Consider the following 17,322-nt stretch of genomic DNA (forward strand, 5'->3'; position numbering starts at 1 on the left):
CCCCCGCAGCATGGGGCAGTGGGGGGCAGCGGGGATTGCCCCCCCCACCTGGCAGCAGCTGGTGAGTGCCAGGCTTTTTTTTTAAAGAGCCAGGAGCTGGGGTCGGGCAGGGGATGGGGTTGATTCAGAGATTCGGCTGATTTGCTGGCAGCTGAATCAGATTTGGTCGAATCAAATCAGGACAGTGATTCCAATCACGAATTGACTCATTGTCCTCTGAATCGGCCGAATCTGAATCCAAAGCAAATACTAGCCGCTTTACACAGGTCTACTGGCTACATACTGGAAGAGAAGCTGCAGTATGTCTTGGAAGGATTATGTGTGTAAATGGCTGTGCCACTCCTGTTTTGTTCAACACCCAGGACAATTAGGACTACCTCAGATGAGACAGCTGTTTACAGCCTTAGACATAAAGGTGGAGTAGGATTTGAATTGAATAATTTACAGTCCAAGAGCAAATGTAGGATAAAGGAAGTTTTGTAGGTGGGGAGCTGAGGCACACAGCTAAAGCAAGAATTGGTCAAACATACAGAAAGAGCTGTGGCATTACCAGAAACTGAACCCAGAACTTCTGAATCTCTGTCTGATGCCTTAAACAAAAGGTTATCTTTTCCCTGAATTATAAGATATATAAAAACAGAGATAAAAGAATTGTTTATAAAGCACTTTAATTCTGTTTTATAAGAACTGACTGAATTACAGTACTAATCACAAAATCCTTTGAACTGGAATCCAAATTTGAGATTATGGTGACATTTTATGGAACTTCCAACTCTTAGTCATGCATCATGAAGCTTCTTTTTTGCATTGGTAAGAAAAGCAACTGCCAGGTATCCTTCACATTTGAATGAGAGCAGCACTCAACATACAGTAATTTTCATCTAATGATCCAAAGATAGACAAAGAGGAGTGCAGAGAAAAAACGGATTTTGTTGTTTAATGCACAGAGGCCACAGGAAAAAGAAAAGAAAAGAAAAATCAATTACTGGGTGTGTTTTGCTGCAAATCTAAAAGTATGTCTTTTGGTTTAAATTTCTGTATACTGAGCCTGTAGTTCCCAGCCTTTTTTTGACAACTGTACCAAAAGACTTGGCTTAGTTTACTTGACTAAGTAAACTTGGCTTAGTTTACTTGACTTAGTTTACTTGACTAAGACCCTGGCTGTAATAGCTTGTGCCCTGCTGCTTCTTATTCAGCTCTGTGAAGTTTGGTCCACAATTAATCTCAGGCTGTTTGGAAAGTGTCAGATATTGGGCTTTGGAACAGACCAACCCTTACTGCAGAGGGTTGAGTAAACTCAGCACAGTTGAATGAATGATGTAGAGTGGTAATGAATGATGTATCACTAAGAGCATGCTCTTACTCCTTTTTAAAATCAATAAGAGCAGAATGTGGCCTGAAAGTGGGGACGCAAGTTTGGATTATTATGAAAACAGGAAATATCAATAATGGTAAGTGTGCTGGTAGCTGTGAACCATGGTATTAAAAATACTTTTAGTAATGGCACTACTGCACCCAGTTGGCATGGCAGGCTGAATCTTATAGTTTTCTTTATATGGCACTAGGTTAGCTGCTTTTCTAAGAGAACTTGGAGAAGTTAGAAGGCATTGCTCTTTGGATCAAATTGATTTGTAATTATTAAGGCTTTCTTCTTATATCTATGTTAATGCATTCAAAAGGTCAGAGAAGCTGCCTATTGTGTGAAAAAGGAATATAGAATGCCATTTTCCGTGTAAAAGTGAGTAGACATATGTATCTAAGGAACCTGTATTCCTTTCTAATAATAGTCTTAATAGCAACATATAATAATGAAAACTGTTGCAAAATACATCAGTACTGAGTACTGACATGTAGGCATTAGAATTCAACAGGCATCTAGAATTATATTGAATCATTGTCACTTGCAGTGCAGACTTGCCTGAGATTTAATTTTGACTGTTCATTTTCAACACGCTTTGATCTTCTTTGTATAGGTGGACGGAGGACCATGAAGTAAAACTCCAGTTTGTGTAGTGAATTTCATACAGGAAATGTTCATAAAATGCTCTGATTGGTTACAAATTTAAATTATAACAACTGAATAAGAAAAAAAGTTAAAAACTATTGGCAAGAGAGAAAAGGTTTGCTTCCTAACAACATTTTAAAGCAAAATCAATGTGGTTAGAGAAATTAAGGAAGGTTGTTCCAGGTGGCAGGAGATACAGAGAAGATACTAGCACTAACATGGCATGCCTACACGAGATGTTTGCTGTTGCTTTGTAGTAAATGTTTCATGTCTACATGTGCGGCCCTATTAGGCCTCAGGAAACTAACTAACTGCATAGCAGGATGATACTTGTAAAAAGAAGTATCACCCTGCTGCAGAGTTTTTTCGTGCACATCAAGCTGTGTTGGGGGCCCCCTGCCAGCCAGGGCTGCTCCAACACAGCTCAATGTGCTGCAGTCCTGGGTGCAGATTCAAATGGTACACCTGGCTGCAATAAACTCTGGTGCGATGTGTGTCAGGGTTTATTGTTGCATGCTAATAGCACATGTATGTGCAGCAGGAGCAATGTGGCTGCAGCCCTGAGAGGCCCCCAGGACCCTAGGTAAGGCTGCTTACCTAGGGTAAGCCCTAGGTAAGGCTGCTTCCCCTATCCCACCCAAGGTAACTTGCTGAATGTCAGAGTGTGTGTGGCACACGTGCTCCTCGGGGACAACAAGTGGCAGCACAAGGTGCACTGCTGCTGGTTGTTCATGGGGAACCAAATGTCCACGCATGTCTGGATGTGATCCCAGTGTCTAAAAGGCTTGGAAAAAGAGAGAAAAGGTCAGTAGGAAACCAGTAGAACGGTGCATGGAAAGACATACTTCAGGCTTCATAACATAGGCAGGAGCAGTAGCATGAAGGGTGTTACAAACAAGAAAAGCAAACATCAATTGAATTGTGAAATTAGTGGTAAACCAATGAGGTTATTTGAGAATTGAAATTAGCTTGAATACTCAAGGTGAGAAGAGCAAGCTTCTGATCATGTGGGAATATGTAAGAATTAGAAATTGGGAGACCACAGAGCTGAGAATTATAATAGTCAAAGCAAAAGGAAATGAAGCTGTGGATGACAGGGCAGTGTCAAGAAGGTGGTAGATGCAGGGCCAGGGTTTATTCAAGTGATTCTCAACCTGGGTACCAGGGTACCCTGCGGTGCCATGAGATCCTTTTAAGGGTACCACAGGGTGCTGTGCAATATTTGCATTGTTAGATATGCAAACACCTACACAATTCAGAAGATTAACCCAGAGATTTCAAATAGTATTCTTTAGTGTCAAAAATATTCTGACCTGTTGTGGTCTTTCTGAGTTTTTTGTAACAGAAGACTTGCTCTATAATTTTTCTGTAGTTGAAAAACAAGTAAAGTTACAAGCTGGCATTTCAGAGGGGTGCCTTGAGTCTAAAAATGTTGAAAACCACTGGTTTATATTGTAGATGTATAATGCTGACATGCTTAGCTTTGCAGAGCTTTTCCTTTTTTTTCTATAGCATGCAGTTGTTTGTTTTCAAAAGTCAAGATTGTAACCAAGTGAAATGATGTGTTTCATTTCATAAAACAGAGCTGTTTCTAATCCACTTTCATGCTGTGACTCATCATAGCTAACATTCCATACTATCCAACTTCATTTACTTTTTAAAATAGTACATTCCTGTATTAACATTTTAAATCCACTAGTCTTCCAAATCCTAGGATTTATCTGATTCTTTTTTAATAAAACTTTTTCTATGGAAGAAAGTTTATTAAATGTTCTGAATTTTGGGGAGGATTTTGCTGTTAGACAACACAAGATTGAATTCTAGCTCCTTTAATCTCTGGAATTAATTTTTGATAGTGATGAAAGCTATTGGTGGACTTAATGTATTTTGGGTTTTTTGTCAAACTGTTACCTTTCGACAATGATGGCAAGTGCTTAGATTAGATAACAGAAAGCCATGAAGCATACGGTGTATCACTTTGAAAGCATATGGCAGTATATTTTTTTCTCTCATTGAGAAATGGTGTGGAAGTACACGTCAAAACAATATCCATGTTAGCAGGGAACTGGTTAGATCCCACTGTTGATTTACACCCGCTTCACACTTTATGATGAAGTCAAAACCCATGGTAACAGAAAAAGTTGTTTATTGTAAAGGTTGAATCCGTTCTGTATTTAAACCCAAAACAAAAGATGGAAAAAAGATAAGCAAGTGAGAAAAGTCAGATATTTTCACTGAAGTTAAAATCAGGAAGAATGAAACTAAACTTTTGCTAAAGCTACATGACATGGCCATGGGGAGGGAGAAGGCATCCTTCCTTTCATTTTAGGAAACAGGCTTGCCCAATGGGTGCTTGAGCCATAGAGGAAAAAAGACCTTACATCTATTTTTGAGTCTAACACAACTGGGATAAAGAACAGCTGCCGTGCTGTGGGATCTTGTTCTGTGTTTTTCATTTGTTTTCCTTTCTTGATATCCTTCATGCAGGAAAAGCTCATATGTATGTTACCTTGCCATGATAATTCCAGTGGTAAAGCATTATTCCTTGTAGAGTAAAGGTGATATCCTATAGTTATAGAGTTAGGAGAATATTTTTAGGCAAAAATGTTTAAGGACATGTTCCTGACAGAGGAAACAAAATAGGCCAAGAGATGAATGGGATTTTAACTAAATATTTTTAAATGTTCCACAGTACAGTGATGGCCTCTGAGAAATATGTATTCCAGACCACACCTAGGCACATGCATTATTGGGGCCTGCTCTCATTCTATGTTCTCTTTTTCTTCCTGTCAGCCTCCTTATCAGCTCTTGTGGTCCTCTGTGTCACTGCCTTCTTTGTAAAGATGTTGCTACTTCTGCTCAAGCATGTGTAATTATTGCCTTCTCAGGCAACTCTAAAATCCTTCACTAGTAATAAAAGATAACATGTTTCACTTTGGGCATTATCCATGGCTGATTAAAATTGCTGGGAGTCTAATCATTGTTTTCAGTGGACATTGGATCAGACCCTTATAGGACACCCTTCCTCTGAGAACCTTGAAAAAAGCTGCATGCGATTTAGGAACTCTCTAGTCACTCCTTTTATAGCTAGGGGAAATGAAACACAGAGAGTCATTCAGTGGTTCACTTAAGTTCACATGAACAGTGACAAGACTAAGGATACAGCCCATTTCATTTCCCCCCCTGAATTGCTATGTTCTAAAGGATTCTAGGGCAGAAATGAGACCCAAAGATGGCTGCTGCACATTGCTGAACAGAAAGAGGGATTTTGCCCTTTTAATAGGAATGATAAATAACAGGGCTGTGCGAAATTTCGATGGGTGTTTCGTTTCGAAGCTATTTTGATGCGTTTTGAGCTCAAAACAGCGAAATTGAAACAAAACGAAAGGCTTCAAAACAGCTGTGAAATGAAATGAGGGCACTTGAAACATTTTGAAAATTTTGAAATGTTTTGAGTTTTGAAGCTGGGCTTGCTTGCAGCTAAACAGAAACTAAGGAGAGCGAGTGCGGAGAGAGGGGAAGGACTTCTCAGATATTGGCATGTGTGTAGCTGGCTAGTGACTGATCCTTCCCTGAGGTCCCTTCCAATCCCAGTGCTTTGGGGGAGGGACAGAAAAACAGCATAAAAAGCATGGTTTGAACTGAACTTTCTCTGTGCCTTCACACTTACAAGTGACACAAGTTTTGCCTTGAACAGTTTGAGGTGCAGTTTCCCAGAAACCCCTGCACCTATCTCCTTGAAATATGGCAGGCTTCATGGCCTCAGCAGGTTTCACCCCACTGTGCCTTAACACACACACAAAGTCACACATGGCATGAGTTTTGCTTGTCAGCAGTTTGAGGTGCAGTTTCCTAGAAACCCCTGCACTTATCTACTTGAAACTTGGCAGACTCCCTGGCCTCAGCAGGGGCTACCATCCCTGCTGTTTTCACCACCCTGTGCCTTCACACTTACAAGTGACTTGAGTTTTGCTGTGAACAGTTTGAGGTGCAGTTTCCCAGAAACCCCTGCACCTATCTCCTTGAAACTTGACAGGCTTTGTGGCCTCAGCAGGGGTATCATCCCTGCTGTTTCATTCAAATCAGGAAAGAAATGACAAAGTTATAGGCATATTCGTGATTCCCAATTATAGCCTATGGATGAAACATTGAAACATATCAAAACAGTATTGAACCAGCGAAACAGTTTTGATGAAACAAAATGGAACAGTGCTTCAAAACAGCAAAATGAAATACTGTCCCTTTGAAACGGTGAAATGGAAGTCGAAATGAAATGGTGCTGTTTTGCACAGCCCTAAATAAGCAAAACTCAATAGCCATGATCAGCAACTTAGGACTGGCTCACTGGTGCATGAAAACAGGCACAGTACTGTTCAGTAACATGTCTTTAGATTGGCTGCTATCCTTTTGATTAACTTAGGGTCACCACAAATCCTTTTCCAAGATCTGACCTATGCAAATACTTAATAATTTTTCACTACACTGATTTATCCCTTACCTTTATTTTCTTCTTGCTGGCATCCATGATCATTTTCCAATCTGATCCATTGTTGCTGTAGCCAATCTTAAATTTTTTCATGAACACTTTGTTTTCTCTGTGCTTGCCTCCCTGCACAATTATGCCCCGTACTATTTTCTCTTCACCAAGGTCTATCTGAAGCCACTCTTTGGTATATGGATGCGTAGTTGGTGGAAGCGCCCAGCCTGAGCGGCTTGTTATAAGACGAGCATTTTCTGGGATCCAAGTTCGATCTACTTGACTGGATGCAGTAATCTGAGAGTCGGTAATAAGTCCAGACACCATACCCAGCATCCCAGAGCAAGGGTAATCTAGAGAAGAAGATTATATTAAATAATTCATTTCTGCAAAACCCATGTAGCCAAAAACTAACAAAAGTAAGAAATAACACACAAAATAGAAACAAATTGACTTTTTTTCCAAATCACACATCTTTTGAGCAATTTTCATTTTTTAGTTTAAGTCAAATTTTTAGTGCCTGATGTTGGCAGGAGGTGGAAGTACCAAAATATTGGAAATATTTGTGGCGTGATGGGAACCAGGAAGCATCACAAAAGTCATTGTCCATTCTATTCATATGAGTGTTCCACCCTCGTTCCTAATAAAGGGCAGTGAGGGTCACATTTAAACTTGTGGGTGCTTATTCAAACAGAACCTTCAGATATGCTGCGATGAGCCCATTATTTGTTCTTGATGCTGGAAAAACATTTTGAAAATGTAAACCAGCCTAATGCTCATTGACAAATGGAAATCTGGCCGTATGCATCTACCTGTTGGAATTATTTGCAGATTTACATGTTCACATCTCGGATATTTTTTAAACCTCAGACCCTACTATGTCCTATAAAAAGAACCTGCAAATCCTTGTGCTCAAAATAAGAAATTAGGCATGGAAGATGGGCATTTATGCTCCCCAAATTTGAGAATTTGCTGATTTGAACAACCAAATACAGCTGTGGATACCCTGTTTAAATACTCCTGCTAGCATGGGGAAGTACTCAGTCAATAGCTGGTCTTATCAGACCCAGAGTCTGGGTGTAAAGGGGTTTTGTACATTTTGTATTACTTTCTCATGGCTTGAAGATACAAATCTATCAAAAATACGAATCTTAGCAGATCTGTTTCTGAAAGCCCTTGGTCTGACTGGGACTGGAGACTGATAGATGGGAAACGTCAGGATGGTGAAGGAAGTAGAGCTAGGGTGAGAGTTGTAAAGAGCTTAACACAAGAGAGTAAAATAATTGAAAGAAAACTAATGACATCATTTTTCTCACCTTAAAGCTGAACTCTCAGAAATGATGCCATAGCAGTATCTATGAATACTCAGGTATATGTTTGATTGGTTTTAAAATTTTACTTATTGCTACTTACTTCTTCATGTCAAACAAATATGGCTCTAGAGGGCTCCTCCAATGCAAATACAGAAAATGTGTGCAGAATAGAACTGATTAAAAAAGACAGTGTGCCAAACTGCAGAAACGAGTGATATTAAGTTTTTCATATTGGCACTTACCTGTTATTCTACAGCCATAAATTTCAAATCTCAGTGATATACCATTTTCCCAGGTCATGGGTTTGATACGAACAAATCGTGTTAAAACTGGTTTGGGAAAAAATCTGTAAACAATATCTTTGGGGTTGTTGTTCCCTTGAAATACCTTTTGAGAGAAAGGAGAGGAGTTTTAAGTAATAATCTTCTTTTACATTTTGTTTATAATTCTTTGTTGCACAGATATCAAGGATACACAATTTAAACAGTTTTTTGCACAGTGGAATACTTCCTTAAGCTCACAGCATCATTCTTACAGAAAACTAAGGTTCTTTCAGGGAAGATATTGAAGAAGACTCAACATACCTAACAATGTTAAATGTATTTTAAAATCCATTATAGTTGGACCACGATAATTTGGTTATTCTTTGAAGGTCACATCCAGACAAACCATACTTAGTGTAGCATTTGAGGAGGTATGAAGAGGTGTGGGTGTAGGTGATTATATGCTGCCCTTATACCCCTCTGAGAACTCTGTGGTCCTCAGCGACCCCTGTGTGATCTGGGGTGCCTCTTGACTTATCACTTATGCTAAGGGATCTGCATGGAGTAATGATGTACAGCCAATTATGCTAGGTCTCTTCCATCTCAGGATTGTCCTGTGCTGGAAGACTCCTCAGCTGCCTACCTAGTACAGCTGAATGACTTCTGCACTTAAAGATATGCACAAAGATATTAGGGTACAAAGTAGGGTTTCTGTCAAATCTAAATTAATAAACGATCTATATCGAATTATTTGAGGAATCATTTGCATCTAGATTGTGGAAAGTTCCTTTACTGAATCAGGATAAAAAATATACTTCTGTTTGTCTATGGAGTATAAGTTTTTCAGGGTATAATGTTACTATGTTAACCTATCATTTTGTAAATGCCTTCTTACAAAATTCTTTTGCTTTGGATAGTGGGAGTCTATTTAATCTTTATAACTAATTGTTTTTATTCTTATGAAATTCTCTCTACGTTCCTCAAGGCAAATAGTCAAACAATAAAAGTCCTTAAAATAAATGTTGTACTGGACTTTATTTTCTTGTTGGTATCTGATAATCAGATCCTGTGTAATGGGATGAGAACTTTGAAAAGTCGTTGTCCAAAGAAGGTGACTCAGTTTCCTGCTTCTTACTCAAATAGTGCTGAACCAAATTTCCTGTTGTTTCCATATGTATAATCTTAGGAATTGTCCTTTTATGGGAGATTGGGCAGTTTCTTACACTGAACTCCAACTTTCCTGTTTGTCATTCTCAGTGGCTGCACTGATCTGGAGGAGAGGTCAGCAGCTTGCAGATATCAGCTCATCAACCTAAGCAGTTATTTCTTAAAGTCTTTGGTGAACTGAAAGTTTTATCTAGGGAGAACCTCTACATTGATGCCTGGCTCTAATCTCTCTTTTAGCAAATTCTTTCCAAGAGGAATTGCTCTGTTTTTTCTTAGTGAGTGAATCGGAGAGGGGAAGAGCTTTGTGCATTGTTTCTGGCTGAAATGCACAGAACTTCTGGTTTATATTTTAGAATAAAGCTTTCAAAATGAAGGCCTCCTTGAAGAACTCTGTAACTTCATGTGGTTGTTGTTGGTTCAGTAGTCCCAGCCCCCTCTCTTTTTGTTTTTTAAATAAGGATGTAAAATTGAGAGTAAGCCTCTGCTTTAGATTCAGTTCAGCTATTTTTTTAATATCCTGGTCTACAGAAAAATGTTGCTAGTTTCCATCTGCTTTACTTTGACCAAAGGGAAAGGTTTTTAAACTTCTTATAACTAATAAGAGAGTTGCAAAATCTTTTGATGAATAAAGCACACCATGTACAAAGGAGCCCGTGTAAAAGTCACTTTCCTTGGAAAACTTACAATTTAAGGTTTCTTATGAAAGAAATCTGATTTTGAAAGCATGGCTTGATTTTGAAAGGCATTTCTTCAGAAACCAGGACTGAGAGCCAGGAACCAATGAGTTCTAATATCAGCTACAAAGCTCACTTCCACCATGGTTCTATTACTTTATATATATGGGTTTGTATACCCTCATTATGGCATTTGACCTTCTCAGCTTCTCATTCCACAATTGACACTATTGGGAATACCAATTGGGAATTACCAAGCAGTTTAAAAGTTCACTGATTGTCAAGAGAGAGGTAGTTAGCAGTGTTAATCTGAAGTGAAACAGGGCAGGGGTGGCACCTTAGAGATCATTCATAGCATCTGATGGAGTAGGCTGCTTTCTACAAAAGCTTATGCTTTCTGAACCAGTGAGTCTTTAAGGTGCCACACAACCCAATTCTACTTGTTAAGAGTGAATTGAAAAGGAAAAGACTTACCAAAGGCTTATTTCCCTCTTTCAGTGAAATCCAGTCTTCTCCGTTGGAGCTGACCTCTACTCGGTATGTTTTCACATAATATATTTTGTTAGTTTCTTTCGAGGTAGCTCCCTGTGTCCCAATGCCAGAGACGAAGCGGATAAGGCCTAGATCCACCTGCAGAAATGATTATGGAGATGTAGCCAATCCAGCTAAACCATAATATTACAACAAACTTGGAAGGAATTATAGGAAACAAACTTGTTTTCTAAAGAGTGTAAGAAATGTATATGGAACATATCTCATATATTGATTGCAATGTCATCCTTAGATCCTGTTCTGTAACTATATCATTTACTTCTTATTCCCAAACTATGTTAGCATAGTACATGGGAGTATTCTCCTGTTCAGTAGGAAGAGGAAGATTTATATGTTAAAAATATTCTGTTCCATACAAAAGAGGCACCTGCACAGGAATTAGTGAAGTTCCTCAAGAGTTGGTTTTGACTATGATCCTATTTAATAGTTTCACTGATTAGCTTGCCACAAAAAGTAGGAGTTTGATAATGAAATTTGCTGATGACACAAAGGAAGAAGACAGTGTCAATACAGAGAAGAACTGGAATATCATACAGGGAGAACTGAATGACCTTGAATCCTAGAGTAATAGAAATGGTATGAAATTTAATAGTATGAAGTGCAAGGTCATGCACTAAGGGACTAATAAAAAGAATTTCTTCTAAAAGCTGAGAGCTCAACTGCAAGCAAAAGAGGAGGAGACTGACCTTGGTGCTTTTAGTCAGTCACATGATTATAAGCCACTAGTGTTATGCAGTAGTGAAAAAGGAAAAATTGAGTTCCTAGGTTGTATCAAGCACGATATTTTCAATAGAGATACCTAAGTGTTAATGCTAATACCTCTCTTAACTGACAAATCCAGAGCAGCTTTATCATTAGAATATAATGACATTTTATGGGCTGCTGAGGAGTTGAATACTTTAAATGCATTTCTATAACGTCTGTGTTGTGTGTATGTATGTGTGCATGTTGGATGCCTTTTCTTCTCCCCCCTCCCCCCCCTTCCCCTGCCATAAACACCCATGCACAGTCAACATTTAAAGCAAGGTGTCAAACTCATCAGGCCCACAGACCAACCCCACATGCTGGATCCAGCATGCAGGGCTGGTTTGGTGTGAGTACTGTGAGTGCCCTAGACTGGCCATGTGTGAATGGAGCCCATACTGGGTCCAGCCATATGCAGCGTGCAGGTCTAGCCCAAGACCCACAGGTGGCACAGAGAGCCAGATGATAGGTCTTGCAGGAAGGATTCAGCCTGTGGGCCAGATCATTACACCCCTGATTTAAAGGACTGAGGCTGACCTGAAACCTTTCTCACAGGCACAGGGATGAGCAACTTTTGCTGCTACTTTACCCCTTCTTTAGAGAAAATAGTAATTGATACATTTTCATTAAAATTGAATCCATTAACCTGCCTTCATCAATATCTGTAATCTAGCGTTTCTTTCTTCCAACAAATTATTTCATTTCAATATAAAAAATATCCAAAAATACCAGTCACATTAATCTATACCCCCCCAAAATGGAGGAAAGTCATCAATTCCACAGCGTTGAATAAGGACTTTGCTCTTGACTGCATATGGAAATTACCTAGGTAATACAGTGATGGGCAGCATTACAAAACCCTAAAACAGACTGATTTGTAACAGTGCTGTGAGACTTTTAATTAATTCTGAATGAAATACATTTATAAAATGAATTTCTAAGTCAACATAAGCCACTAAAGCTTAAGAACTTGGTTGTAAAACAGACAAACAAAAAAAGATTGTCTCTTTCATTGCAATACAGCTATCACTAAGGAATGAAATACTTATATTTTTGGTTAAAAAAATCCATTTCCAATAACAGCATCTTCCAGACATTAATAAGTTGAAACTATGTTGAAGTAACCCCTCTTTTGTTAGTGTCTCATGCATGTCTCAGCCTTTTTATTATTTTCGTAGCATGCAGGATGCAGAATGTATGTCCCCAGTGTCTTACAAGCATCCTTTTTCCTGGATGTATGTCATACATCCAAAGGCACTGGAGCAGTTAAATCAACATGCACTCAGAAAGATGAAGGAAGTGTTATTCAGGACAGACTGGCTGCTATTTCAATTTTCATGTCATATATAAGTCGTTTTGAAGTTCTGCAACCAAGAACAGTAGCCTTGTGTGGGAAGGATAGAACTGGCTTTAAGTGCAAAGCTCTTGTATCTGCTATGGTTTTTAAGGCTGGTAAAGCCTATACTTACATTGTAGCTTGCTGAATTGTAGCTTGCTGAAGCCCACCCCCCTGCCTCCCCCATATCTGAACTTCTAGGACTGAAATGCTGCAAAGTTTTGTTTGCAATTGGGAAAAATTCTCTCTTTCTCTCTGTCTCTCTCAAAAATTTTTTTCCCCCCAATACTGCCTTACAAAAACAATCAAGTAATTTAAAGTAACTAAAGAGTCTCAAATGTTAGATTGTTGCAATCTGAAAGTTAATGGGGGAATCTGGGCATCATTGCACAGAGCAATCTCAGTTTAACTTGAAATGCTCTCAAAATTGTACTCTGCTGATTGTAAAGTGTGCTGCATTGAGTCATGTCCAATACCACATCCAGTTCCAGGCTGAAGTGCACTCAACAATCTAGAAGTCTAAGGGAGTGTAGTGCCGAGTTATTTAAATTAACTGCTTCTTCTCTTAAAATTTGAAACAGCTCTTCAGTTTTGAAATGATTAGGGTCCCAAGTCTGAACTGTTCCGACTGATTTGAAATGACTTTAGTGGATTTTCTTTTTCTTTTTTTAAAATACACAATAAGGACTTCATTCTGAATGAAGTCAAGCAATGGTCTATTATTAGAGTTCTAGACATCTGAAGCCAGGCTAAAACATAACATCAAGGGCTAAGGGAACAGTTTGACTAGTTGACCGTAAGGCAAAAAATTATAACTGGCAAATGACTGTCCTTTCAGCCACCAAGGGCTAGGTCCACCAGAGACCTGAGGGTCTGTCCACATGTAGCTATGTAACACCATGTAGAGATACCCATGCTAGGTCTAAATGAGATGGTATGTTTTGACAAAGTATAGTAAAGTGCTTTGCTGGCCCTGAAGCCAGCAGAGCTACATCAGCACAGTGATCTGCCTGAGGTAATTTGACCTTCTCCTCTGGCCTAATTAGCCTGAATGATATGCCAGGCTGATGGAGAGCTGCACTACTGTGCCTCCAGTTTTGGAACTATCTCATACTTCTCACCACAGTGCTGCTGTAAGATATGAAGTGCAGCAGGTACTGGACCTAGGTCTTCCTATTGGAGGAGGGTGCCCTAATTGCTAGAGAATTCATGCTGTTTTTCTGTCTCAGTGGATTTTCAGCTATTCACTAGCAGCAGGGGATGAGCATATCACACCCTAGAACATCCTGTGATCTTGTGATAAGAGCATTCACCTGGGATGTGGACGTTATGTGGAAAATTCCTCAATCAGAGAAGGAAATTGAACCCTGGGCTTCCACAAACTAGGTGAGTGCACTAACTATTGGCTACTAAAGAAAAAGACAACATTTCAAGTTATGCTTTCTGAGAAGTTGTATTCATTTAACTCTGGGAGAGGGCTTGGGGTTGCAAATTCCAAACAGAGTTAGGCAGCTGCCTGAACTCCAGCATAAAGAAAACCCCTAGACTATGGAGAAAGTGCTTCTTTCTTTTCCCTGCCCTTCTGGGTAGCCTAGGTGGCCCCCCACTCAGCATGATGGCTTTTATGGATCCTAAGCTTAAGTGACTAACTTTCCCTGTGCATTGTATAGGAAGCCTGGAACCAAAAATAATAGGTATTATAATATTAGGTGTCATAGTGCCTAACTTAGTGATTCTCAACCAGAGCGACATGAGATCCTTTAAGGGTGATGCAGGGTACCACCCTTAGTGCAGTTTGGTGTGTGCAGACACTTACAAATGATTCACAAGATAAACCCAGGAATTTCAAATAGGAATCCCTAGTGTCAAAAACATCCTGACCTGTTGTGGTCTTTCTGAGTTCTTTGGAACAGAAAAGTTGCTCTATTGTTTTCTGAAGGGGAAAATGAGCAAAAACTAAGAGCTGGCATTTTCTGAGAGGTGTCCTGAATCTACAAAGGTTGAGAATTGCTGACTTTACTCTCTTTTTGGATCTAACCCCAAGTTTATTAATCCTTTTACTAAGTAGGGTGATAGAAACAACAGGTATATGGAGAACTACACTGGAAACCATTTGACACATTCTTCTATATTTCTAAACTTACTCTCGCAAAATAGCAATAAGAATTCTTTTTATTAATCCCTTTGTGATATCCAGCACTGCATTTTCCTCTCTCATGTTCTCATTTCTATGTTCATTAAGGATATGTAAAGCTTTATAATATGTTTAGAGAAAGGCCATGTGGGCATAATTCACCTCTGCACATAGTGTAAGGGTTTTAAATGTTGTATAGGTCTCTGCACCAAGCTGAGTTTCAACCCATATTATCCAAATTCTTACTACACACTGGGCGTGTCTACATGTGCACATTCAATGTGCATTAGCCCAATTTAAGGCACTTTAAGGGCGTGTGTCTACAAGTGTGTGGTGATTTTAGGCTACTTGAACCTAAATTTGATACCTGCATGAAGCAGTCGCATTAGCGAATGTATAGACACACTAATACACATTAACACAGTGTCTGTCAATGGATAGACACTGCATTAATGCACATTAGTGAGTCTGCACATGAGCTAATATGATTTAGCTATTTGCACCTAAATTTGATGTGCTTTAATGCACATTAGCACGTCCACATGTAGACATGCACCTAAATTGCCTTAAGCAAAGGCGCGTTAAGTTTAGGTGCACGTAAATACACGCCCACTGAAACCTGAAGGTCCCAAAAATATATGATGACACAGCTGCCCAGTGATACAATTTCCTGGTGTCATCTTCAGAGGGCAGAAATTCTAGGAAAACTATTCTATAATTCCATTAGATATTCTCATATTAGGTATTTTTAGGAGGTTCTAAGTATTGGGGGAACTATGCTAACACTTTTCAGTTGGGTCAGTCCATCACTTCTGCAATGGCTTTCAAGCATGATCATGTACAGAGTTTGTTAAATTGCATCAAGCCATTTCTGGTTATGAAATGAACAGGAATATTTGACAGCTGGCTTTTTGTTTTATATTAGATGCATTTTTGTTCTTTAGTTTGAGGAACTTCTGTTTCACGTTAAAATGAGCTGCAGAGGGATGTGGTGATGAAAGACTGTTCTTCTGAAGCTAAACATCAAATGCAGTCACTAAAATTATTTGACATTTCATTCTGTGTGTGTGTGAGTGATAAATAAACATCTGGCATTTATTTTATGGGATGCAAACTATTTTGTAAAAGTTATTGCAATTTGTGTGCATGTTATCTGAGCTAGTCTACTCAGTCTCCAAAGCTGGTATTGTGATGCCTCACTTCCCATACTGGAATTCTAGTCTTGAATACTGTATCTCAGTAGTTTTCTTCAGACTTTGGTTGTGTCATTCAGATTAAAATGTATATCCCTGATCGGAAATGAGGTATTAGGGCCTGATCCCACAATCACTGCTGAAAGTATTGTGATGATGAGACTATTGGTGAGTGCTGCACATGATGACAGATCTTTATAGGACTGCTCCTCTAGTTTGCATGAAATGAGAAAAAAAAATCAAACACCATTTTTCTGGTAGAGAAATAGTCTTATGAAAAGTAAACTGGCATTCTCACTTACTGCACTGAGCACCTTAAAGCAACTCCTTTCCAGTGAAACTAGATTGCAAGATGCTGAATGTTTCTATGTATGAACTAATTTTCTCCATCTTATTCTACTGTGCCTCTTAGCAACCAGTAAAAATAGGCTATTGGCTTAGGAATTGCAGGTGACATGTTATAGATATAGATATGCAAAAAGTGATGCACACATTTTATTCCAAGCCATTTAAGTGGGAGGGTAAAGAAGCATAGTTAGCACAATACAGTAAATCATGCAGCAAATCTCAGCAAACTCCTGGTTAAAGACCAGCATGCAACCTGCAAGACAAGGAATGAATATCCTTGCTTCCTACAAACATATATAATCATGTCAGGGTCTCAAAAGCTTTCGCCCACCGCAAAAGGAAAATCTGCCTCATTCAATAAAATATAGTCCACTGAGGCCATTATGGCAAGGGAGCAGTTGTTACCAGCTTCAACACCCTGACTATACGTCTGTTCAACAGCCTGAGAAAATAAAGGACAAAGAGCTGGAGTTTGATTAACAACAGGAAGCTTTTTGTTGTGAGCATCTCTTGTGGCTTGAAAAGCTGTATAATCCATCACTTGATACTACATACCAAAGTAAATATTTTTGGAGAATTATGTCATTTCCTTAGATAACATGTATTGCTTTTGAGTCAGATTAAATGTGATACTTCATTGTTCTAGTATTTCTTTTAACAAGAGTTGTTCAGCATCTTCTTTAATTAGCATAGCCTATACGTTTTATTAGTACTTGCTGTTAAGCTGATTGATCAATTACTGTCTCATGCTGTATATAGAACTATTTTTATTTCCCTTTTTATCAATATTTAAGTCACAAAGATTACAGTGTCAAACAGAAAATAGTAGAGTCTTTAATAGAAACCATAAAAGAAATTCTATTGATTTGGCTAGCAAATCAAATTAATTCCAGTAGTCTGTCCTTGAAATTTTGGTCATTATAAAAATATAATTCCAAATGGCACAGTAGATATAAACGTTCAGCTTGACTTTTAGCAAAAAAAAAGAAAAAAAAAATCTGTTGATTTTCCTTCATCTTTCTGCACAATTTCTTCTGATGTTAATAGCAGCTGCACACGGAAAATATACTTGTTCATGAGACTCTATCCTGCATCAGTGAATTCAACAGGGCATTT

The 17,322-nt window shown here is 38.8% G+C and overlaps 1 protein-coding gene across 1 annotated transcript in view; it reads right to left on the minus strand.

Annotated features, from left to right (window-relative positions):
• Nucleotides 1–17,322, minus strand: part of NRP1 (neuropilin 1) — a gene marked incomplete at its 5' end in the record, with an annotated part of 150,296 nt that overhangs the window by 28,527 nt on the left and 104,447 nt on the right. Inside the window, 3 exon segments of the mRNA XM_025208478.1 lie at nt 6,504–6,835; nt 8,038–8,182; nt 10,374–10,529. Of these exon segments, the coding sequence (XP_025064263.1) occupies nt 6,504–6,835; nt 8,038–8,182; nt 10,374–10,529 (633 nt within the window).

Source organism: Alligator sinensis, unplaced genomic scaffold, assembly GCF_000455745.1.
Source record: "Alligator sinensis unplaced genomic scaffold, ASM45574v1 scaffold309_2, whole genome shotgun sequence".
NCBI lineage: Eukaryota > Metazoa > Chordata > Crocodylia > Alligatoridae > Alligator > Alligator sinensis.